The sequence below is a fragment of the Onychostruthus taczanowskii genome, unplaced genomic scaffold (assembly GCF_017590055.1).
Source record: "Onychostruthus taczanowskii isolate IOZ18803 unplaced genomic scaffold, ASM1759005v1 scaffold18, whole genome shotgun sequence".
NCBI classification, from domain to species: Eukaryota; Metazoa; Chordata; class Aves; order Passeriformes; family Passeridae; genus Onychostruthus; species Onychostruthus taczanowskii.
The window spans coordinates 10,976,615-11,001,328 of NW_024499017.1; the positions used below are offsets into that span (position 1 = coordinate 10,976,615).

General features: G+C 42.7%; 1 protein-coding gene across 1 annotated transcript; it reads right to left on the minus strand.

Annotated features, from left to right (window-relative positions):
- Positions 1-387: 387 nt before the first annotated feature.
- Positions 388-10,640, minus strand: MEAK7 (MTOR associated protein, eak-7 homolog). The gene is made up of 9 exons (XM_041400786.1): positions 10,465-10,640; positions 10,114-10,228; positions 8,836-9,012; positions 6,019-6,249; positions 5,349-5,493; positions 4,271-4,711; positions 2,935-3,053; positions 1,944-2,123; positions 388-930 (listed from the first exon to the last, which is right to left on the minus strand). Exons 3-9 carry the CDS (start codon positions 9,001-9,003, stop codon positions 796-798), a joined length of 1,419 nt encoding a protein of 472 aa, XP_041256720.1. The 5' UTR covers positions 9,004-9,012; positions 10,114-10,228; positions 10,465-10,640; the 3' UTR covers positions 388-795.
- Between the last annotated feature and the right edge of the window lie 14,074 nt (positions 10,641-24,714).

A 24,714-nucleotide genomic window follows, 5' to 3' on the forward strand; every position in this document is an offset into this window, starting at 1 on the left:
TCCAGTGTCACGAGGCTAGTAAAGAATGTACCTTCTCTCGAGAATTCTGCTGGAGGTATTTTTAGCATAAATATGGCTCCAATGATTCTGGTCTAAGTTTAAAAAGCAACAGACAAGTTTCTGCAGGAATAGATGAAGTGAGATGCACTAGGGGTAGTGTAGTACTATAAAACTTGTTGTGGAAAGTCCTACAGCTCACATGGAACCGTCTGCTGAAAACCTGACTTAGAAAGCTCGAAATTTAATGCTTTAACTGAAGCAATGCAAATTTACAGCATCCTTCATGTGGCATCATGTGGACTACTCTATGTTCACCAGAGTAAGATATTGTTGCAGTTTGTAAGCTTTGCTGACTAACTTCACTGCATGCAAATAAATACGTGCAGCTGAGGTATAAGAGCTTTAATCAGTGCCTCCAACAGGTTTTATAAATATATAACTATGTACATATCAATTCTCCAGGACAGAAAGCCATACTGTCAATAACTTCTGATGCTTTTAATTCAGTGTGCAGACATGATCTATGGGGAATGAAAGCAGATTCATATTCAGCTGGAGCTCAGCCATGCCTAATGATTATGTCCCCAGTTAATTTTTCTGTCCTCCCCAAACAAAGCCCTTCAGGCAGATTAGTGCTTTAGACCTAAATATTACACAAGTACAAGGCTTATGCTTTGTCCCAGACAATTAGCTACATTCAAGGAGAAAAAAAAAGGAAAAAGTATCTTGTCCAAGGAATATCACCACCACTTGAAGCAAATAAAAGTGAAGTTTTTACAAGTTACTGTGGCTCCTTTAGCTCTCATCATCATCACCTTCATCCTCCTCCATGGGCTCCCGCAGACCCTCGCTCTGACGGCTTTTCCCAGCCATTTCCAGCAAGGCCTGAGCCTGAGGATCCACATCCAGGATGCTCTTCTTACCTTTTCTCTTCAAAACAAAATAAAATACAGTCAATTTAAAGGGTCAGTATCAGGCTACAGGGAAGAGACACCCTCAAAAGCCTGTAAGTGATGAAATCTGCTAGCTTGGCACAATGGAGAAGATGTATTTCCAATTTCAAATTTCACAAATACATCAAATTATTTTTACTGCTGCAGCAACATAAAATAGCCATAAACTTTTCCTAAGATGACAGTGAGATATATCAAGTTTATTCAGGTTACAAGCCATCCAGGACATCCTGGTTAACCCCACCCCAGTCTGAAGTGCTGATGTGAGGTTTTTAAAGAGATCCAGTTACAATTCAATATTTTCTGTAAACAGTTTGCTCTGTTTCTCCTTAGAGCTACATGCCCAGTGGAATCAGGGTACATGAATTAGTTTGAAAAGAAGTAAAAATTAAAAAGAAATAAATTTAAAACCCCATCAAACTGTACAGACCAGACAGTTTATAAAGAGAATAAATTGCAGGGATAGAGGAGACTGGAGAGAGGGCTCCTACTCATTCCCAAAAAATAAATGAAGCGCAGAAAGACTGGCATAAATCTATTCACAGAAGTTTATGGTAAAGCAATAATAAATTTAAAGTTACTGATAAAGAAAGCTTTTGGGTCTCTTCTTGAACTACAGTATAGACTTTACTTGAGAGTTTCCAGTGCTTTTAGAAACTCTGGGTTTTACTGAGCCCCTCCAAGGAGGTTCCTTCCAGAGTCCATTCCTCAATATCAAAAAGGCCTTTTGAAACTCAAAGTACTGCTATTCTGACTCTATCACCTCATGGCTCCTGATATTCTTTCTTGTTGGCAACCTCAATAACTCCACTTCAGTTGTGCTATTTGGTACTACAAAACACAATGCACCACAGGGCCAGGTAAAGAACATGTTATTCACTAGAGTGGAGAGAGTGTTGAAACACACAACTGCAACTGTGAGCTTTGCATTCACATCTTCTGTTCCAACCAGAACACATTTTCACAGGTTCAATTCACAATTTCACCTACCCCTGCACTCTCAGGGGCATCTCCCACTGCCCAAACTTCCATGGCATCCAGTGTAAAATCCTCTTTGGCTGACAGCTGGGGGCTGTTGTAGGTGGTGCAGCGAGGTTTGGCTTTGCTGTGGCCCTTGCCATAGTCACTGTCTATCCAGAGCCCAAAGTAGCCATGCTGTCCACCCATACCCTGTGGAGAACATCAGCACATTAAACACATCCTGCACAGGAAAAAGGGACTGGCAAAGTCAGGAAACCTGAGAGTAAGCTGCTGTGGTCAGTATTTATGGCACACTTCTGTGGGTAGGTGATAAAAGGGGACACCCACATCTACTGTTCCTGAATGCAACTGAAAATGCACCTGAGTGATACTGCCCTGCCTCTGTGCTTCACAGAATACAAATATCTATGACTTGTGCCAGAAATTAATCTCCTGGCTTTTGTTTATTGACTATTAACAGTTCCATTTCAAACAGTGCTCGGGTTTGCTGCCTCCTTTCCATCAGGAAAGTATCTACAGAAACCAATAATGTAATTTGATGTTGTTCACATTTTCTAGGGCAAATTAATTCCAGCCTGCTCCAATTCCCAAAGTTATGGGCACATAATGCTCCAAAACTGTAAACTATTTCCAGGACAGGTGGTGTGCTGTAGCTCTGTAGAAACTCCTCTGCATCTGGAGAGCTCATTTGTGAACTTGAGTAGGAGTAGCTCCTGCCACTGTCATCACACAGCAGCAGCAGCTACTTGCAATGTCTGCACTCTCATCCTGCTGGGCTTTCTCCTCCATAATTCCAAAAGCAGTTGCTGTGGCAGGGAGAGCAGCCAGTGGAAGAATCCTCAGTTACACAGATTGCTGTTTTGTGCTGCTACAGGCATGCAAATTTCCTCAGAGAATAACAAGTGAAATAAATCTGCTCTCAGAATGAAAAAAAACCACAAAACACTTCCAAACACCAGCCACAAATCCAATTTCCAAATCATCGTTTCTGAATACTTACAAGTCCATTTGGCATAGTCTGTTGGCCATGGTTTAAATACATGTAGTGGTCATTGTACCCTGTGTATGTGTATACAGCCAGAGTGGGGAAAACAGAAAACAGAAAGCATCTGTTGTCACCTGCAAACAGAGAAGCACCTCAGGTCAGACAAGAGGTCATGCAATAACTTTCCTACATATAAATTAGAAAAAATAATTTAAGCTGAATAATTCAAAGACAGCAGTTGCCATCTCAGAAAGCCAGTAGATCCCCCATCAAGATTTAGATCTATTTTTTGTTCTCAGTGAACTCTGTGCAGCCACAAAAATCAATGCAATTACAGGCTGTGATCAAGGGCAGAGTCAGAGGCACCACTAGGACATTATGTCACTATGTCACCTACCCCAGACTGCATTATATCACCTAAAACTGGCCAACTCACAGATCTGTACAAACTGGAGTGAATGCAGACATCCCAAGTTCTGACTACACTGATAGATAAATCAGTTTAGAGTTGATGATTTAGAGCAATTTTCACCATGCCCAGTTCAGGATTCAGAGGCACCTGTGGTGTGCTTCCCCTGGAGTCTTTGTATGTTTCTCTATTAGGAAAAAATAATACAAGGAAAGGGATGTGTAATCAGTGTAAAATAATATTATACCAACTGTCTGAAGTCAGTTTTCAAATACTCATTTAGGACATGAACTGAGTTTCTTATGTAGCCAGAGTGAGGATTCCCAGCAACACCAAATACCCATAGCCCATGGTTTTTTCTTCACAAATCCATCACAAACATTCTTGTCAAAGAGTTCTCCAAAAACCCTTTCTTCTCCCTCAAAGTTTTATGGGAACAAGAAGTTTAGCTTGCCCAAAGAATCCTCTGACTGCTGGATTTTACAAGGGGAACAAAGACAGTGCATAAATGGAAAGAGCAGGCTCAGGTGTTCCTGATGGAGGACTGCCATCCTGTGGTCAAATTATTCAGACACTAATTCATCATCTGTGCTCCACTTCATTCATTTTCATTTGATTTTCAACCTAAGCAGCTACAGGGCTTGGTAGATTTCCCTGAAAATTTGTTCTGTGGTCAGTAAGTCCTGCAATTTTAAAAGCCTTATCAAATAACAAACTATAAATATTAATCAGCAACACGCCTGACTGCCATTCTAACTCTGTATGTGTTTTATATTCTTTGAAAATTAGTGCTATTTTTGCCACAGAGAAATTCATTTGGAAGTGTAAGAAACACTTTGTGTCATTAAAGGGACAGTATCCATTAAGGGGACAGTATTCTTGTGCCTGTACAAAAACCAGGGAATTTATCAGAGATACTAAAGAAAGCAAAATGAGTTTTACCTTGAAACTGTGGCTTCACCTCCCAGGAGTGAGATGCAAACCCACCAAAGAGGAAACCATCCAAGTCCCTTATGATCACTATGCAAGGACCTTTGTTCACTATATGGGCACACAGCTGTGAGAAGCTTTCCCCGTGGAGCCTGGAGGAAAATAAAAGCTGCCACTTGTGCTGCATCTCTGCAGGCAGGTGGGAGTTGATGTAGATGATGGCTGGGATGTCAAAGAGACTGACAACTCCTCTTCCTTTGATGCCTTTGCAGTGAGGAACCAGGTTGAGGATGTCGTTGGTTTGGTCTGGGAGCGAATGCAGGACGTGGAGGCCTTGCCTGATGACAACACTGAGGAAAACTGAGATCTGGGGAACTCGGTACACCCAATCCTCAATGACACTTTGGTCAAAATTTGCCTCCAGCAGCTGAGAACCCACAGGTTTTGTCCCATCTGAAGAAGACACACAGGGAGAGGAGTAAGTCTCCCTGTCTGGAAAATAATCATCAGGTGATGATTTTTTAGTGTAAAAATAATAGTCCATTATTGTAATGGACAGAAAACCACATATTAAAGGAGCCAGGAACAGTAAAGTGTCAACTGCATTAGACAAATGCAACCATAGAACTGAGAAACCTCTACCAGTGACATTCTTTGGCTGGGCTGTCATGATTTAGAAATACAGACTCAGAGCTACAACTCATGAAGGGTTCTTTACAAGACAGCAAAATATGTCATTACAACAGTGCAAAGACAGACCAATGCTTTATAAAAGGACATAGCCAAAAATACATGATAAGTTTTATTTAAATAATTATTATTTAGATGCCCATTCCTATAATTTTCAAGTCAGGTATTTGTAAAATAGACATGTTCCATGACAAACTAGGACTTCAGATCAAGTCTCAGCTGAACTTAGAGGAGAAAGATGGTAAGGTTAAACAAATAAAATTCCAATGTCATTTTCTAAGCACTAGGTTTGAAATTTTGGTCTCACCCTTAAAATTCAGAGATGTGACCTAAAGAGAGAAATTCTCATGAGATCACTGATTACACAAGCTCTGGGATAAGCTGAATCAGGGCTGCTTACCTGGAAGCTTCAATTCCGAGAGCAGCTCAGAGGCCAAAGCTTTGACTCCACCTGAAGAATCCCTCGTATTCTCCAAACTCCAACCTTTCAGCTCCTTCCTGTAGCTCAGTACATGGACTACAGATGTGATCAGATCTTCTGTGAACTTAAAAGATTAAAACATCACCATTTTGGTATTTCTTAAGTGAAATTTCCAAGAGCTTCAAAGGACTGTCTGAAGATAAATTCAAGCAGTAGTGATACAAAATCATCTCTTGCCATGACAAGTCAGGCACTACAGAAATGTTCAAGCAGTAGTGATGCTGTAATCCCAAAGGCAGAATCATCTCTAGCCATGACAAGTCAGGCACTACAGAAATGCTATTTCAGTGTCACAGGCCTTGAAAAGGATCCTTTTTCAAGACATTTCATACATGTTACTTCACAAAGCACCTCCATAAAATAGGGAATGAAAAAGGGAGGGGAAGGTCAAGTTTTGCAGTGTAGGAGCTGCTAGTGAATTACTGTTCTGTGAGATCTCAAAAGCTACACAGTTGATCCTGCAACTAAAGCTCTAGAAAGCATTTTGCTCAGTTCCCAGAAGCACCAGCCACACCACAGCCCTTGCTGGCTCTTAACCACAGCCCTGCTCTCTTACTGTCCCCCCAACACACATTTAACTCTTGTTTACCTCTTGGATCTGTTTGCCCTTCAGAGGCCCTCCCGTCTTGGCGATCATTCTCATTATTATGCTAATCTTCTCATCTGCATTCCCTTTTAAGAGGTTTGACATAAAAATTACAAACTGCTCCTTAGCAATCTGTTCACTGAGCCCGGCTGATTTGCCAGGCAGGTCAATGCTTTTCATTCCATTGTACAACCGAGCAGTCATTGCCTCTGGCAGGGGCTCCCGGGTGTGTGCCTGCAGTGAGAGAAACAGCAAAGAGCACCTTTTACAAAGGAAGAATAACTGATGTGTTCCAGTTAATCTGTGCTGACATACAGTATGTAGTATCAGCAATAAAATTTTGTCAAAGAACTGCTTTGCCAAGAGAAAAACTAAAAAATCTCTATTTTTATAGTGATTTTTGTAGTGAATTAGGTTGATACTGTTTTCTAGAAACACCACGGGCTTCAGAAAAATCAACATTAAAGTCTTAATAGGATATTAGCAAAGGGTTTCTAGGTGATAACTCTGGTGCAAAGGTTTACAGCTCTGCCAGTATAACATTCAAAATTTGTGTTTTAATTCTGCTTTCGACAGTGCAGCTCACTTAAAAGCAAAGTGGAGTGTTTTCCATATCTCAGTGTTGGCATCAAGGCAGTGTTTAACCCCAGATACACATGTAGAAACAATCCTGGAAAATTTCCCCCTGCATGGCAACTAACTGAAGCACAGATCACCTGATTTTTAAAAAGCATCCCTGGTGTTAAGAGAGTCAAAATCAGCACTTATTCATCTGGATTGCATGCTTGGGCCTTTGAATTGAAATCTAGCTGGAATATATCATCATTCATCACAGCACTGTGGGAAAGATCTGACTCTGGATTCAACTTTCAGAGTGTTCAAGTTAATTACACAGCTTAAAAATAAATCATCTCGTATGCACAGAGGAGGAGGAGGTGATTACCCAGTGCCCTCACTGTGCACAGAGGTGTGCTGAAGACCTGGCTTGACTCTTCCACACGGGCTGTACCTCAGTGGGGACTGTGCTGAAATCAGTGGAGCCCCGCTTGCCTAAAAGCCCAACTGCAGCTCCACTGAGGGGAGCTGCTATTGCTGATTCCTGGCTCCACTCAGGGGAGCTGCTATTGCTGATTGCTGGCTCAATACCACTCTTGGGAAGCCTGGGCTGCTCCTATTTGCTGTGAATGGCTGTTGCTGGGCATGAGAGATCCAACACCCTGAGCTCTGTGCTGCTGGCACTGACGTCAGTGCTACAACTCCCATTGATTCCAGCAGCAGCAGGAATAGCAGCCACAGCTTTTCACATCAGAGTGCTCCACAGAGAGGGAGGGATGCTCACAGGGGGTACAGCTGTCTTTGAGAGGCTTTCTAAAAATCCTGCATGAGCCTCAAGTGGGAGAGGCAGCAGGGAACACAACTAAAACATTAAACTCAAGGGTTTTTTACTTCACACTGCTGATTTACCTACCTACTCCCTACCTAATCCCACCACTCCACTGAGCTGTTTCATTTTGCTTCTAGCTATTCCAAAGAGTGGACCTGGGGTGCGAAAAAAAGAGGTGTGTAAAAAAGGAATCCTTAATAATCATCTAACTCACACCTCTGAGAGCTCAGAACCCTTGTTTTAAAAAGGCTTCATGAAATTATCAAGGGATTCCTGCTCCACCTGCTTCCCCAGCTATGCAGGGCAGTCTGTCCTGGGCCCTGGCTTGGAGCCTCACCAGTGGTACCAGATTGTTTTGGATCAAATCTGTCACATCTCAGCCCAGGCATGAGCATTGTCACCTACAAGGCAGAAATGCCATTGCCATTCTCCCTGCACCTACAGGAAGTCTTCCAAAAGATTTTAATTTAAGCTGGCAAACAAAAAAGCAGGAAGGGAAAAGGCAAATGTTCATTAAAGATCACACTGATCTGGGGCAAAGCTACAAAGAGAACTTCTGCCAGGTCCCAAACAATTAACAGGCACCAAGGACGTTGGATGAGCTAGTTTGGGAATGATGTTCCTGCAGAAAAACCAGGCAGCAGAAACATCATTTCCAAACTTGGTGCTCCAAGAATTGGTGACAGCTCACAGCCAGCCAGGCTGCAGGAAGGCTGAAGCTGGTCTGTATGCACAGGCATTGCTGAACACCTCAAAATAACCTGCTGCCTTCAATGAGTTTTAATTTGACTCCATTATCTGTGTAATATATATCAAACTGCACTTCACCACCACATTCATTTGGCCACTTAGTTCCTGACTAGCTGAAGTTATTAAGGATCTAAATGACTCATTTTTCTCTCTCCTTGATTAGAAAATGAATGCAAAGTTAATCAGAAGCATAATGCATGTTAATTAGCTAAACCAGGGAGCCACAGCTTAATCAAGTCAAATTGAATTCTCTCCTTTTAGTACAAGTGAAGAGATTAGAGACAGTGATATGTCAAGGGAGACAGGCATAACCAAATAAAAACTGACTTTGTGACAGCTTCTCAAGACAATCTGTAAATGATCCCACACTACAGACTCCATAGGTAAAAATATTCTTCCCATTTTTCAGGTCTCTGTGAAAATATTTCCATACACCCTAACTTACTTCAGAATCAGGAAAGCTGCAAATGGACCCAAAAGTGCAATTTAAGAGATAAATGCAAATCTGAAAGTCACTACTCTGGTTAAACTGCAAGAAAAAGTTAAATATCCATCCTGCCCCAAAATATAAAAAATTAAATTGAGATGAGCAATCCTTAAAAAATACCCTATCTTTATAGGTTATTTGTGGAATTCTGTTCAATGCACTACATCCCAGATATATGATGAGTAACAGACTGTCTTGCCTGTAGTGCTGCCAGAGTCACAGTTTTCTTTGCAGCTTTGGCATTTTTTGCTCCAGCTGAGCCACTGGACCCTGATAAGGTGTCGAACAGTCCATCAATGTCAGACTGCTCCTCAGGAAGAAACCTGGAAAGGTGATTCTGATAGGCATTGCTTTCAGCATTCCCCATCTTTTCAACCTGAAGCAAAGAGAAAAAAAAAATCAAAAGAAACATTAAACACAGAAAGGCATCACAAGGGCCATGAAAGACACATCAAACAGACTGACATACCAGTGCAAGCTTTACAAGAAGAGCAAATTAGCAGCCTTACAGGAAAATATTAAAGCTACTGTTTAGTCTCTGTATTCACCGAGGCTTAATGAACCTGGAGAACATCTGTGAACAGTAACTGTGCTTTAAAAGCTGACAGTCTGACAGCTCTTGGCTAAAACCACCCTGACCACCAATGCTAACCTCAGTCAAGTCTCTATCAAATGGAAAAACCAATATGATCTAACAGCAAAATTAGTTTACACAAAGTGACCGCGAGTTTGACAGCTGGATTACATCCCTAACGTGAGGGGAAAAGTCTGATAATGGATTAGCTATGACTGATTATGCTGCATCTTTCTGGTGCATTAATGGACTGAACCTAAATTTGCCAATATGATGTGGTACTAAAACATCATCACTGCAAAGTCTCTGAAAATCACATAAGAGTGGGCTTTTTCATGGACACACTATAAAAATAATTTGAAACAAAGGAACAAAAACGTTTAGGAACACAACTCAAGACCCATTAAAGATTCATACAAAACAAATAAATCAATCACTGGGAGTTGGTACCCACAGAATTAAAGCTGGTGGTGGGGGGTTGGTTTGGGGGTTTCTTTGTTTGTTCTATACTTTTAGTGGTACAGCTATTTCTCTCAATGTCCCAGGAGTCACCTGCATTACAGACTGATTTTTAGTGTTGCCTGGGCCACGTGCTCTGCCCTTCTCCTTGGAGCAGCACAGCACAGACCTAACAGCGCCTGAAACCCCAAATTCCACCGTGACCACAGTGACGGCTGCCACTGCCAACAGCCTTCCCACCTGCCTGGGGAAGCCTGGGGTGGCAATATGACAAATATCAGATATGGAACAAAAACACCATTTTGCAGGGTTTTTTTCTGCAAATTCCATGTACTTCCTGACAACTCTTCTTTTGTACACGAACCCATCACGCAGCCCTTCAGCCACCTCCGAAGGACACACTGTTGAGCCCTATGCAGTACTTCTGTCGTTAACTTTGTTTACCGTAGACAAAAGGCCGGGTTGTGGCTGCTTCACCTTCAGGCCTAAAGCCTTGTTGGCCTGAGGAAGATGCCGACCGCGCAGTAAACACCGAGGGGTGAATGGAAACCACCGTAACCTAAAAAACAGACCGAGGACACGTTGTTAATTTAAGCAGCAAACCGCTGGAGAAGGGGGGGTCCTTGAAGGGTTTATTCCCGGTGTGCCCAGCTCAGCTCAGCCCTGCCCATCCCTCCGCAGCCGAGGGCAACAGCTCCCCGCCCCATCCCGGTGACGAGCCCGGGGCAGAGGCTGAGGCTGGGGCTGAGGCTGAGGCAGAGGTTGAGGCGAGCTTCCCGCCCGCCTCTCGCTTACCGGCAGGGCGGGCCGGCCCCGATGGGCCCCGGGCTGTGACACCGGCCCGAGCCCGGCCCTCGGTAGTCGCCGATGGGCCCCGGGCTGTGACACCGGCCCGGGCCCAACCCTCGGTAGCCCCCGATGGCCCCCGCGCTGTGACACCGGCACAGGCCCGGCCGGCGCCATCCGGCACCTCCGCCCGCACGGCCGGGGCGGAGCGCGGGGCCGGCCCTCGGCCACGAGGAGGAGCGGGCGGAGCGAGGTAGGCAGGGAAGGGATGGAGGAAGGCAGGGAAAACGAGGAGCAGCGGTGTTGTCCCCGCGATCCGGAGGGGACAGGCGGGCGGTGCCGCAGCCCGCAGTGGAGGCGGTGGGGAGGCAGCCTGAGGGCTCCGCACACAGCGAGAGCGCGGCCACCCCGCCTCCATCAGGGGCTCCTCGGCCTTGACGGGACCCTTCTCTCGGAGGAAACGCTTTTCCCTGAGGAAACCCTCATTTTTGAGCGGAGTTTTCCCTCCTTTTTTTTGAGGGAACCCTCCACCCTGAGAAAAGTCTCCATTTTGAGGGGACTGTCGACCCTGAGGGGACCGTTTTCCCTGGAGAGACTCTCCTTTAGGAAACTGTCCTCCCTGAGGAGACCCTGCTTTTCCAGGAACCCTTTTCACTGAGGAGACCCTGCTTTCCAGGAACCGTCCTCCCTGAGGAGACTCTTTTCCCTGAGGAGACCCTGCTTTCCAGGAACCCTCCTCCCTGAGGAGACCCTGCTTTTCCAGGAACCCTCCTCACTGAGGAGACCCTTTTTCCTGAGCCATCCCTTTTCCCTCAGCCTCCCTGGCCCCAAAAAGTGTTTCAAAAACAGTAAGAATTCAGAGCTGTAGCTAGGACACAGCAACCACCCTTCGTGGCTCCTGTCAGGGCTCAGGTGCCAGGTGCCCTGTGTTGAAGCTCATCCCAAAAAATATCCTGGGAAGGTCCCAGAAAGGTCGGTTTGTGAAGGTGTTGCTGGCCCTGATCTGTGCTGGAAACAGCCACGGCCTTTGGGCAGGGAGAAGCTGGGTGTGCCTGTGTGTAGTAAATACACACACACCGGTCACTTTCAGGGTGAAGTTCGGGCTCTGGTCAGTTTCAATGGCAGTGGGGAATGGAGGGAAAGCACAATAATTTCTCAATGAATGGGTTCAGTTTCTGTCTCCTGACTGGCAAAATCAGGCTGGTCTGAACTAAGAGGTAAAAAGGCTGTATATGGGCTAAGGGACAAATGCAAGGTGACGGGGACTGGCCATGCTTTCAGTCAGACATGTGAAGACTTGGGAGAAAAATTATAATCTCAATGGTTGCAAAACTCTGGTCCCACAACTCACTTTTTTTTTTTTTTTTTTTTTTTTTTTTTTTTTTTTAGGTGGCAACTTTTCATCCCATTTGCATTATTCTCCTTGTTCTTTCAGCTACAGGGTTTGGTTACTGCAGCACACCGGGGCCTTCATATTCATAGCAGTGACACATTTTTGTCGATGCTTTGTCTGACTGGTTGATTTTCTTGCAGCCTGAGCTCAGTGTGAAGCCTCCTTCTCCTTTGAGATGGGCAAATTCACACAAATCTGATAGTGTGTTTCTGCAACGAGGTACCATGGAACAGGCTAGCAGCTTTGGCATTTAACTTTTAGTTATAGTCTGATCAGTGTGTTTTCAACAGAAAGCAGAAATGTAGAAAAGAAGAGAATTTAGGGGGAAAAAATAGTTTCCCAGAGCAGTTATTAATGTCCCATCCCTGGAAGTTTTCAAGACCAGATTGGATGGCGCTTGTAGCACCCTGAGCTAGTGAAAGGTGTCCTTGCCCATGGCAGGGGTTGGTATGAGATGAGCTTTAAGGTCCTTTCCAACACAACCCAACCTGTCATTCTGTCTGCACTAACCATGGCAGAGCTCCCACTCTTTTGCTCTTTTTCAAGAATGAGTAAAAATCTTCATAAAGTTAAACCACACTTTTTTTATTTTTTAATTGTGGGGTGGTTTTTATAACCTTCACATGTGCAAAATTTCATAAAAACCCATAGAATAATCTTCCTGTTGCCAGCTCAGAAACAGATTGACCAGAATTCCAGGGTGGATGCTGTTTCAGATTCTCTCTGATCACCACCAGAGGCACAGGAGTTACCCAGCTCCTTCAGCAGGCCCAGGACATAGCAAGTAGAAATTAAGGAATTAATGGCACGTTCATATGATGTGAATATAACCTGGGCTAGTGGAAGGTGTCCCTGCCTGTAGCAGGGTCGAGGTGACCATTTTAACTCAAAACAGCTCAAAACATTCCAGGATTCAATAACATTCCTCTGGAAACTGCTGGAGATGTCTTTGCCCACACGATGGCATCGCATGTTTAGGAAGTTCCCCACACTGCGGGCTTCAGCACCGCTCCAAGCGGGTTTAGATTCCTCCGTTTACACACTGTGTGTTAGAGGTAAAACCTGTGTAATAAATTAGTTCATCCCTTTCCTGTTAACTGCACGTATGACTGTGAGGACAAAACTCGGTTCTTGGTGGAAATTGCTCCCTGAGCTTGTATGAGCAGGTCCTGGGAAAAGTCTACTGTGTGTTTGGTTTCCATCCGTGTTAATGAACTTCCAGCTGATGCCCAAGGAGAAAAGAGAAACATGCAAAATAAAAAAAAAAAAAAAAAAAGAGTTTTTTTTCATTCAAGTTTTGTTTTCTTCTTTATTTTGAAAGGTTATTGTTTCTGTGGATGTATTGCTTCACATGCAAGACTTTAGATTCTATTCTTACTGATCTTGCAGTGAGACTGACAACCAGCCAGCTAATTCTGATTGAGCAGTATCATCTTCACAAAGAAATGATGGTTTCAAGACCCTTTTTCTCCAGCTACTGAGCTCAAAATCAGTCAAAAGCTACTGAAAGGTACCTGGCCTGGCTTACCTCCAGTTTATTCTCTTGTTCAAGCCTTGGCCGTTTGTGACAGAGCTGACTGTGAGCTGTGGGTTTGTTTGCCCTGCCATCAATCTAACCCGAGCTTCCTGCTGCTCCTGGATGGAGTTTTGTCACTTGCCTGTGACATTAGGCTGTAAACTGCAGGGTCACCGGCTCTTAAAGCCCCAAGACACTCACACTAAATCGCACAGATTATGCTCCTGCTGCGGAGGAATTTCCAGGTCAGAGGCTAACCACCTTTTCAACGCCTGTTCTTTGCACCGAGAGTGTAAAAAGTCAAGCTGGAAACCTGGTGCATAAAGGGCAGCAATTCGCAGCTCTCCTTAAATGAGTCCTCACTTCCTCATGTGTATTTTCAGCTACTCAGCAGAGCTGGTGAAGTGTCTCGAGTGCTTTGTTTCTGCCAGTCAGAAAGAGAGAATACACTAAGATGCCTTTTAAGGACATTCAAGAATACACTGGTGTATAAAAAAGAGGAAAAACACACAAGAAGGTTCTTTAAGCAATTGTGGCTAATTTTGTGAACTGGTGTTAAACGTGTGTTTAATTGCAGAGTGAAAAAAATCAAAACCACTAAGCCCCAAACTATTTATTTAAAAGGCTATATACTTTTGACTTTAATAAAATGGAATAGGTTTGGTTTTATTAGTTTGCCAAGACCACAGAAAATTTAGATGATCTTAGTTCCAGGTAATCCTCATTTCAGTTCAGGTCTCTCAGTTCAGGTAAGTCTCCTTCAGTTAAAATGATTATTTCATGATAACAAAATAGAATATAAATGATGAGCTGAGCAGCTGTGTGTTTATATCAAGCACATCTGTTGTACCTCAGTTATCTTTTAGTTTCTTCAAAATTATTTTTTCTCCTCTCTTGAGTTGGAACAGAGAAATTTTGCAGCTCATTAGTTTTGTATCCATATGTTAAAGTTGTTACTCTCTGGTGTCAGTGACTCAGAATCGTTCTGATTCACCTTTGATATGATTCATACCTCGCACTGAGTTCTCACTGAAGGCCAGCTGAGAAAGGGACCCTGCTGTGCCAAAGACTGTGCAGACAGACAGGATTTCTGCTCCAAAGAGCTTATAATTAGCTGCACTCACACATGCAATGAGCAGAACTGCAGCCCTCTCAGCCACAGGCATCTGAGAACTCCAAAAATGGTGCTATCACACCGGAGGCACTTTTCAGCAGGCTGTTTTGGGGGTATGCTCACCTCCTGGGAAAGAGAGATTGGGACTATAGGTCAAAATAAACCGTTCAGTTTGAAGCCTCTTGCAGGCTGGAGTGTAGATAAGCGCTGCTGTAAGTCACATGAAGGAAACACGGCTGAAGCTTTTCACTTCCCAGTTATTACTCAGCATTTCAATTGCATTATATTGCAGAACTCTGCCCTTTGCAAAAGAGGTCAGACTTGAGTTAAAAGAGTTAAATTATAAAAGACCCTTTCCATGTTTCAGGGTCTAGTGAACACAAGTCATTTCACCTCTTTTAATGCCACTAGGCTCAGTGTTTCCTGTTTTGATGGACACATGAAGTTTCACAAGCCATCTGCAGTCACAGTGAAATCCTGCAATAATGGTATTTGATGAAACCAGTTGTAGGCTCAGCCCACTGATCATCTGTAGGGTGACCTCAGCACAAAATCCCTTTGACTTTAAAAGGTACAGCCCGAACCTATCCCCGATGCCCTTTTATATCCGTGTTGTTCAGCTCTGCCTGTAACTGGCTGCTGTAGGAGCTGTAACTTCACAGCTTCTCACCTGATTTGCTTTCGTGTTTTTGTGGGATTGCCATATAAGGGTAACAGAAAGTCTGATTCTCACCGAAACTGAGTCCTTAGGTAGTCACAAAGGAAGTCTGGGTTTTGCAAGTATTTGTACTTCCCTTTACAAACCCCTCTGCCTGCTGGCAACCAACTCTTCTATAAAAGGAGAAAGGGTGCAGTGAACAGATGAATCTGATTATTGGGGTTGGAACTAGGTGATGGTTAAGGTCACCTCCAAACCATTCTCTGATTCTGTGATTATGGGTAGAGGTTAGAACATGCAGTATTTTAGAAAATGTACTTACATGTGGGATAACATAAATATAAACCAAAACAAATTTAACAAGGCCAACAGTCCTTAACAAGAGAACCTTTTCCACCAAATATGCAACTTCTGATGCTGAGAAACCCTACACAGCCCCTTTTGTTTATTTTCTGCTTAGCCCAGGCCTAGTTTGAATTAAATTCCAGGTTACTTAGTGCATTACCCAACTCTTTTGTTTTATTTGCAAAGGTTTGTAATCTGTGTTTAGTGAAAACTGTAGAGAAGTACAGCAAGGCTGTAACTGAGTAAAGGAGTCAAATGGTAGAATTCTGAATATCAACAGTCTTTGGGTTTGCTTCTTTTTTTTTGTTTGTTTGGTTTAATTTTGTTGTTTGTTTGTTTGTTTGTGGATTTTTTGGGGGTTTTTTTGTGGGTTTTTTTTTTTTTTTATTTACAGGCTGCTTTCTATGAAGGAGTTTTAGAATTTGTTGAGGGTATTTTCTCCAATGAGGAAGTCTTCTGTAGAAAATACATAACTTTAGCTGTTTCCATATATAGTACTGCAGGATGGAAAGCAGAGGATGCAGATGGAAACAGAAGGTCTCATTTCCTCAGAACACAGCTTAATTCCATCTATTTCAATTGTAATGTGGGCAGCACTACACACGGTAACACTGTGACCCAGACTTTTTGTTCTGTTTGTGAGCGTGGATCACCTCACAGGGTGTTATCACAGTTGTGTCCTTGGGGTCAGACTGTTTGGTCTGCCGACCCCAAACCCTGGAAGTGCCATCGCCATCAGAAACAATGAGGTGCAAACACAGTGAAAAACATCAAACAATTTTAGAGCACTGAGTGTAGCAAACAAAAACATGTTTGAGTATGTGATGGGAAAGTTCTGGTAACATTCCTGAACTCATTTTCACTCTTGTTCACCTCTTTAATGCATGCAGATTCTTTCTCCAAACAGTGGGAGAAAACCCCTTGAAACATCCCAGATTTGTGAGGGAAGGCTTTTTCAGCAGGGCAGCTGTGTTTCTTGGCAGTGTGCAATATTGACACCCACCATGTAACAAGAAACCAGTGTTTTGTCCTCTGTTGTATGGAAAACCCTTAAGTTTTGAAAATAAGTGAGGAAACGTGATTGTGGCTTGTGATGTCAAGAGCCATTGAGTAAACAAGTACATTTCTTGCAGTTTCAGGGGTTTGTACAAGTGGCATTGCCCTGCTTTGTTACGTGCAGCTCCTTTTCCCACACAGCTTCTTCCTTTCCACCTGGGCTGGATTTGATTTATTCATTCTTTCTTTGTTCTTGTTTTTTGTGCAGCACAGTTTATTTTCCACCGTAACTCATCTTTTTGACTGCTTCCCGTATTTCTGTCCGGGTGTGGAGTGTGTCTCTCAGAGTCCAAAGCCTTTGGTTACCTTTCACAGAGTGACCCAGAGCCCATGATGGGATGGTTATTGCCCAAAACATACACAGTGCAGGTTGTGGGAGAGCCCAGTTGTTGCTGACTGCTCAGTGCTGGGATCTCTGCTCCAAGAGTATCCAGGAAAAGGTGAGACACCAAATCAAAGTGTGGGAGAGGAAGCTGTTCCTGCCTCATGCCTTTCCCAGGGGTGTATGTGTGTGTGTATATATATATATATATATATAGTATATAGTATGCAGTCATGTCCTTGTACATCTCAGCATTGCCAAATTACTCCAGTTAGTTCCAGGTTGGTTTTTTTTTCAAAACTCTGGGCTATAAAAGCCTGGTTCTAGAGCAGCTTCTTGTGTGATCCAGCAGCTTCTGTGTGATCCAGCTGCACTGCCTGGTGGAGCCATGACCTGTGGGAGGAAGTTAAGGCAATAAACTGCTTCCATCTCAGTGTTTATTCCATGTGTGGGTACTCCAGTACCTTCATAAAACACGTGTGGCAGATGTGTCCCCCACAGATGCTCTCCAGAGCAGAACACAGCAGCTTTCTGTGTTTTCTGTTTTCAAGTTGTACTTTATCATAAGAGAGTCAAACCTTCATTATCAACAAGCAGTCTTAAAACTGCAAATCCAACTCTTCTCTCCAGTACAAAGAGCTGTTAAAGGTCAGTCTGGCTCTTTACAGCTTGGGCCTGATTAGGCAGTGCAAACAAGCAAGAGGATAAACTGTGTTTTTGTACCAGTGAGATCAAGATAATAGCAGTGAGCTGGGACAGCTTTGAAGGGCTGCCTGTAAATCACCTGCTGCTAGAGGTGACTCAGAGCCTGTGTCCCCAGACAGGGCTCAAGTTGCAGTTTAAAGCAGCGATTTCCAGCACTAAACTGAAAATATGTCACAGGAGATCACAGTCCAAGCCAAGCTCTGCCTTTAGATAGGGCTCTGTGCTGGCAGCTGATGTGGGGGAGATTCAAGGTGGGAAAAGAAGGTGAAGTGGTGAAATGCTTTGTGTGAATGGTTGGGATTGAAAAATGAAAAAAAAAACCTCTTTTCTTTGGCCCAAGGTCTGTCCTTGCCTTGCTCTATGGCTTCAGGCAGGTTTGTTGTTCACTTGTACATCTCTCCACACAAATATTGCAAGAGTACATGGTGTAATGGCCCTGATTTTATTGCAGTGCTGTAGCAAAATGCTGTCTAATAACACAGGGAGGAAAAGTAACAGCTTTGTTTCTACAAGCACCCCTGGAGCCACCCTTTATTCCCATCCTGCAGGAAGAATCTCCCTCCCTTAGGTACCTCCTCTCGTAAGCAATGCCAAGCTGTGGAGCTGCACAGAATAAAACTGGTTCCAGTGGCTCGAAGTGCATCAAAAACCCCCTCACACTCAAAAGCAGCCACAAATCTGGCAGAGTGTGAGGCCAGCACCAAAAGTGGGTGTCACACGATACCTTCTGCCACTCAGGGAGAGCAGGCTGTTTCTATGGCTACTACTGCCTTTCTCTCAAATGCATGAACCACTGGTGCTGATGAGATCATGTTGTATTACAGAAAAAAATATTTACTCACATACTGCTTTACACTGCTGCATTTGTTGAGCTAGTAAATATCTGACTTCCCATGATAAAGACATTTTCCACTTAACGTATTTTTATAAAAGGGTAGGATTTTCCTCGTCTCTGATTTATAAATGCATCCATTTTGGCCTCGTAAATCCTTGTTCTGGTTTCCATGACAACAGGTCTGATTTTTGAGACTATTTCTTCCCTTTACTTCATCTCGGGTGGGGAAGACTTGATGTCCCCTTCCAGTAGCAATGGAATGGGCAAACAAAATGGTTGTCTTGGAGGAAAATCTACAGACTTGAAACCAGAAACTTCAGCCAGTTTTTTGAAACACAAGTGAGAAATGCACGAGAAGAATGGCACTGTTACCTAGCATAGGTTTGAGTCCGATTTTTTTGTACATGAAAAGTCAAGTGCATGTGTAATTCCAGGAAATTTTAGTCATATACCACCGAGTCATGTACTTAACAAACTGCTCTGGTATCCCTGAATAGCTCTGTGTTGGCACACAGCAAAATAACCAGACAAAGAGGATCCAGCCAGTCTGTTCATATTGTCACTTTACAGATTAATTAGTACTGAATGCACTTTATTATTTGAAATACACTCTCACCAGCTCTATTTTTTCCCTCAAGACATCCCGTTTTCAGTACTGAACTGTTAGGACTGTCTGTCTCACAGATCATTCATGGCTAAGGCATGAATGTGGAACAGTGCATTGGAGACCATGGGTAGTAAAGGCACCATAAATAATCCACAGCTACTCTGCAAGGAGCTTTCCAGTGGATTTTGCACTTTTAATATTTTCAGGAAAAATGAAGATAGACAGCTGCTGGTACTCCATGGCTGAAGTGGTTTAGTAATTGCTCTTCTAAAATGATAAAAAGGCCTTTTTTGCAAACTCCTCAGAAAATCCCTGGAGAGGGCTTGGTTCCTTTTCACTGCAGAGAAGCACAATGTACCTGCATCCTTTTGAGCTATAAGGACCTTCAAATGTGCTGTCCACTCAGCTTTCAGATGAAACTTCTCTCTTTTACTTCCTGCAGAGTTTTCTTAATTTATGTGGGTAAAAGGCATTAATACCACAGTGTTTAAGGTATCATTGTATTATGGGATTATAATCTCATTTTAGCTGGCAGTAGCTTGATAAATCATCTACCCATTCCTTAAACAAGTAAGGGATTGCTCCCAGTGTCTAATCCAAGTGCTGGAGATTCCAGCCCATCTTGGAAGCAGAAATCCAGGAGTAGGTCAGGTGTTCTCCATTAAGACAGAAGGCAGGAGTATTTCATTCAGGATGTTTTAGCCACTCCACTGTAACCTGTCTGTAATTTACATTAGAGGCTACTCTGACTCCACTGTCCCCATCTGTGCAGTCCCCGACACATCTCAGGGTAAAGTGAGATTATTGCTGAAAGGCAAGAGCAGTTAGGAGTGAACCAATACCAGGCACAACACAAAAGTGATTCAGTGATTGCCTTAAATAACCACGCACAGGTTTTGCCTTCTGTCATGACTAAAACATGCTGCCCATGCCGAGTCCCTTGGGGACAATGAAGTCACAGCAGCCCCATTTCAGCTGTGCAGCCAACTAGAGACAATATAAACACCCTCCTTTTCTATGCCCTACCGTGACATGCAAGGGATTAAAATGTGAGTCATCTGCTGAAAAAATACTGATCCTGAGGCAGTAGGATGGCTCTTAAGAAAGGTTTTGCATTCTGTGAATATTAATTATGAGTGGTGAAGAAAGCAGACATGACTGAAAACAATGAAACCTATGCAATTCCATCTGCACTTCTAATTTTTCAGATATCAATGTTTCCATCTAAATTGCTCTCGCATTTACAATGCTTCAGTGGTTTTATAACCCATTGAAAATTAATATTTACCTTTCTAGGTTTTTTCATTTCTTGTGGTACAACTTCATGTGATATTGCCTCCACAAAAGCATTGTGTTGAAAGCTTAAATTTTGTTTGTAGTGCTGTCTGAATGGTCCTGCAAATAATTAATTGATTCCTGCTTTTCGTATAGCCCAGAGCAAGTTTAGAGGAAATAAATGTAACATGAGTTAGTCATCCTTAAATAATCTCAAAGCAGGGAGCCCTACATTAACAGCAGGCTGATAATAAGCTGTGCAGTGCTATCTCCAGTGAAGCTCTGCTCGTGACTTCAAATAAATTGATGAGCTGTCATTTATTTGTTTGTTTGCTTTTTCTCAGCGGGTGAATTTACAATCTCCTTGCTGAAGTATCAATTACTCTTGTAGAATTGAATACTGCTGTTTTAGGATTATGCATGTGGAGGCTAAGGTGATTTGAAACACGATGCAAATTAATAAGATACCAGCTCTGTTAAGACAGCTGTGATAGGTTTGGGTTTTTTTGTACTAGAGATAAATATTATGTTACAGGAACAGCAAAGAATGGGATTAAAAAGAATCAGCAGACCTGATCTAACCATTTAATTTTTTATTTTTTGCAGGCTTCTGCTGCCAACCATCTGCAGCTGCCGTCGGTCAGGCATTGATCTGACCTCTGAGGGACAGAAATCCATTCTGTTCCCTGCCTGGTCTTCAAGGCTTTTTATCCTGGCATTTAAATTGGATTTTATTCAATTTTATTTAAATCCACTGTATCAACACTTAATGAACAGAAGCCCTCCCACTCTGCTCTGTGGCATCCCATTGTATACCAGCTTTTTATTCTTGTGTGTGTGCTATACATATTCATGTCCCTTAATCTTTCATGCTAATGTACATTTCCCTTTCCTATTCTTTTTCTCTTCTTATCATTAAATACCTGGATGATACTTAAATGTCAGAAAAGCCCTGAGAAATGCCACATACTGGAGAAAAAATAGTTTATGTTTAAAAAGCCCTGAGCATGGGAATATCTGCTTTCCAGGCTGAGGGACTATTCTGGCCAGCTCTGAAAAAAAAAAAGAGATCTCTTGAGAGAAATTAGGCTGAGGGACTATTCTGGCCACCTCTGAAAAAAAAAAGAGATCTCTTGAGAGAGAAATAGATTTATGTTGCTGGTGGTGTTTTGATTTTGAACTTTGATATTGAAATTGGAGGTTCAGAAATGAATCCTGTCTTCTCTCTAGTTCATCTGTGCCCTGACATGATAATGGGTCACTTGGAACAATCAGCTGGCTTCATTAATTATTAATCCTAACACATGGCAAAAGCAATCTGGAGATTTGCTGGATGTGTGGGGGTCTGTTGATGGAAATGTAAAAGGGGCAATTATCAGTCTGAAAATAAATGGGGCTGGCAAGTGCCAAAGAGGAGGGGGAATCAGGAAGCTGAGGTATAGCTGGAAGAATTAAAAGATATTTTATTTTACAGTCAGATTTCTATCTTAAGTTACATTAAAGTGAAAATTCCTACAGCAGGGCATGTAGTTCACATGAGGATTGGGTTACTTGGCTGAGCTGTGGTCTGTGTAGATGTGCATTTATAAACCTTCACAAGAGTTGTGATACTTGCTGAGTGCATAGGAAAAGCAGTGAGCTGTTCACTTTTAGGAACTGATACCCAGTCGAGCAAGAATAGAACTCTTATCCATGCATTGTAGTAGCTTCCTGGGCATTTATGCTGAGGGGAGAAAACAGAAGTCTTGAGACATGGAGTAAGAGCTGCTACATAACATGAATGCTGTTTGAAGGTGACTTTTTATCTATCTGCACAGACCTAGGTAGTCTAATGGATGGCAATACTCATTGCCACTGCAGAGAGGGAAATGTGTCCTTTTGCCCCGAAGTGGGATACAGTGAGAGGGGTTTTTCCTATGGCCTGTCCCTCTGTTTGCTGCACCAGAACAGGAGCTCAAGTTGTGCTGGTTTCAAAGGGACTCTCTGTACACTTCCTTTCTGTCAATAATACATTGATGAGGTTTGTGCACAATAGCATCTTATTTGGATATCTTAAAGAACCCTTCCTGGGAGAGTGGTGTGTTCCAAACCCCTGCCTGCTCTGTGATGCATTGCTGAGGTCTGCTGCTCTCCTCTGGATATTGTCTGGATTCAGCTCCCAGGTGAGCTCTTCCTCCCAACAGCCACAGGCCCTTGTGGCAGTGGAGCCATCTGTGGCAGCTCCAGATACCTCACCCCAGGTTTTTCCTGCATTATCCAGCTCCAGTGGCAGTGGAAGACAAGGATAGAAAGGTGAACAACTCCCCCTCTCACCCCCAAATTGCTGAGGAGGGCTGACAAACCACAAAGGGCTTTCTCCTGCTTAGCCTGCCACAGCTCAAGCAGTGTCACGGATTAATGGAGCTCCAGACTGTCTGATGGAGTTTTTCCCACAGAGCAAAATATTAACTAAGTCAATTGATTGCATTTTCATTTCTTGAGGGAGGTGCAGCCCACACATCCTATTGTGTGTGAGCACAGACAGTCTGCTGAAGCAATACTGTGTTATCTCACTGGTGCTTTGTGCTGCATCTCCAGCCCATGCCTCTGCTGTAAAAGGAAATGGAAATTCTTGCTCACAAGACCTATCTGACAAAGAAATAAATTCTTGTAAAGTCAGTGTCCCAAACTTAGGAAATTACAGTATCTGCTGCAGCAAAATGCTGTGATAAACCCCCATCCATCTGGAATGTTTCCATAATCCACTACAGATTGCCAATTAATTGCATACTTATTTCAATGTAATAAGGACAGATAATAGGCTGTATTAGTGTAAGTCCCTTAGGGGCAGTGGAAATACATCACAATATTCCTAAATAGTGTATTTTTATTAAAGCAATGCCTGCAAGCTTCTGTCTGCTACCAGAAACTGATTGTGTGGGGAGCTGTACGTGTAATGAAAGGCCAGATTTACAGCACACACTCCTATTAAGTGAAGCACTTAATTGCTTACTTCAAGTACCAGTTCAAATAAACTGATCTCATCTATTTTCTAATTAAATGTGGGAAATTATAGTGTGGCTGGTTGGGACACAAGGTTTTTAAACCCTCTTCAAGAGCAGGAGGAACTGTAAACAGTGTCTTGTGCTGTTAAGATTAAAATGAGACTGAAATCACAGAAAGATCCTTTGAACAATGGTGTGTAAAACATTTAGGATTTTGCACACATAAAGAAGTCCTTTTTTCTTTTGTGGCCATTTTGGATTTAGACTAAAATTCCTATTCATTAAACCAATTACATAATGAGAAATCGTAGCTTTTAAATAAACACATATAATTCATTTTATTTGGATGAATTGAGTTTTTCTGTGCTCCACTGAACATAATATCCATGATGATCTTTTTCTGCTCACAGGAGATTTAATATTTTACAGCAATGTAAATATGTAATGTAAAGCAACTTGGTAAACAGCAATTTTCCTCCAGAGGATAAAAAATAGGAAAATTGGTTTGGAAATCAAGTCAGATTGTTACAGCATTATTAGGATCTAAGGAAATTATACATCTTTATTTCATTTATTGCTACACTTAGTTAACCTTGCATATCTGTGACAACCACAAGAGAGTTGTGTCCATTCTCAGTTTTAAATTTTCTGAGCTTTTTGTGTGTGTGCTGTATAACTGCAATATTTTAGTACCCAAAGACCTACTGCTGGGTATAGCTCTGTACCTCCATGTGAAATCGTTGCTGTAGAACCAGAGATGGATACAGTGTTCATTTTAAATGGAGTTACCTCAGGAAAGTCTTGGATTGCTCTGGAATGCCTGGGAGGGCTCCCACTGAAATGTCTGTGCCTGTTACCTGTCCCAAAAATACCTGATGGTTTTCATATTGATTTTTAACACGTTCTCCTGTGAATTTTTCAGAAATGAGAAAGCTGAGCACGTTTAGAACAGTTTGCTGCTATCAAGAACCATTTTGTCTTTGCTGTTTCCTTCTCCTCAGGTTGTCACATGACTGATGAAGCAAAAATTCACTCCTGAGCCACTGCTTGTAAGAAGAGACAGAATGAAGCTGAGCCTCCCTGCCTACTCATGTATTATACATGTAAAAGTCATGATAATTTCATAGGATTTCACACTCTAAAAATAATGTCCCCATGATCCAGGGCCTCTGGATCTTCCTCGTAGCCGGCACCACATGAATTAATCACTCAGCTCCACTTTTGTGCCATAGACTCAGTTTAGCCAATTCCCAGGAGTGCCAGGCATTGCATTTGCTGGTTCCAGCGAGGGATATGTTATTTCTTACCCCTGGAAACATGAAGCACTCATGTCCACAGGGAGGGTCAGCTTCCATTTAGCCTCCCCCAAGCACAGACATTATTATTTTAGAATAATTTAGCTTTGTTATGCTGCTAGGGAGAAATTACTTCAGTAGATTACAACTAGAT

Bases quoted from the DNA above. Each gene is read 5' to 3' on its own strand.
- MEAK7 (XM_041400786.1), bottom strand. From the start codon at position 9,003: ATGGGGAATGCTGAAAGCAATGCCTATCAGAATCACCTTTCCAGGTTT. The intron at 6,250-8,835 runs GCAAGACAGTCT...CTCTCACTGCAG, and splicing joins TGACTCTGGCAGCACTACAG to GCACACACCCGGGAGCCCCT. The intron at 2,124-2,934 runs GTAAGTATTCAG...TGTTCTCCACAG, and splicing joins AGACTATGCCAAATGGACTT to GGTATGGGTGGACAGCATGG.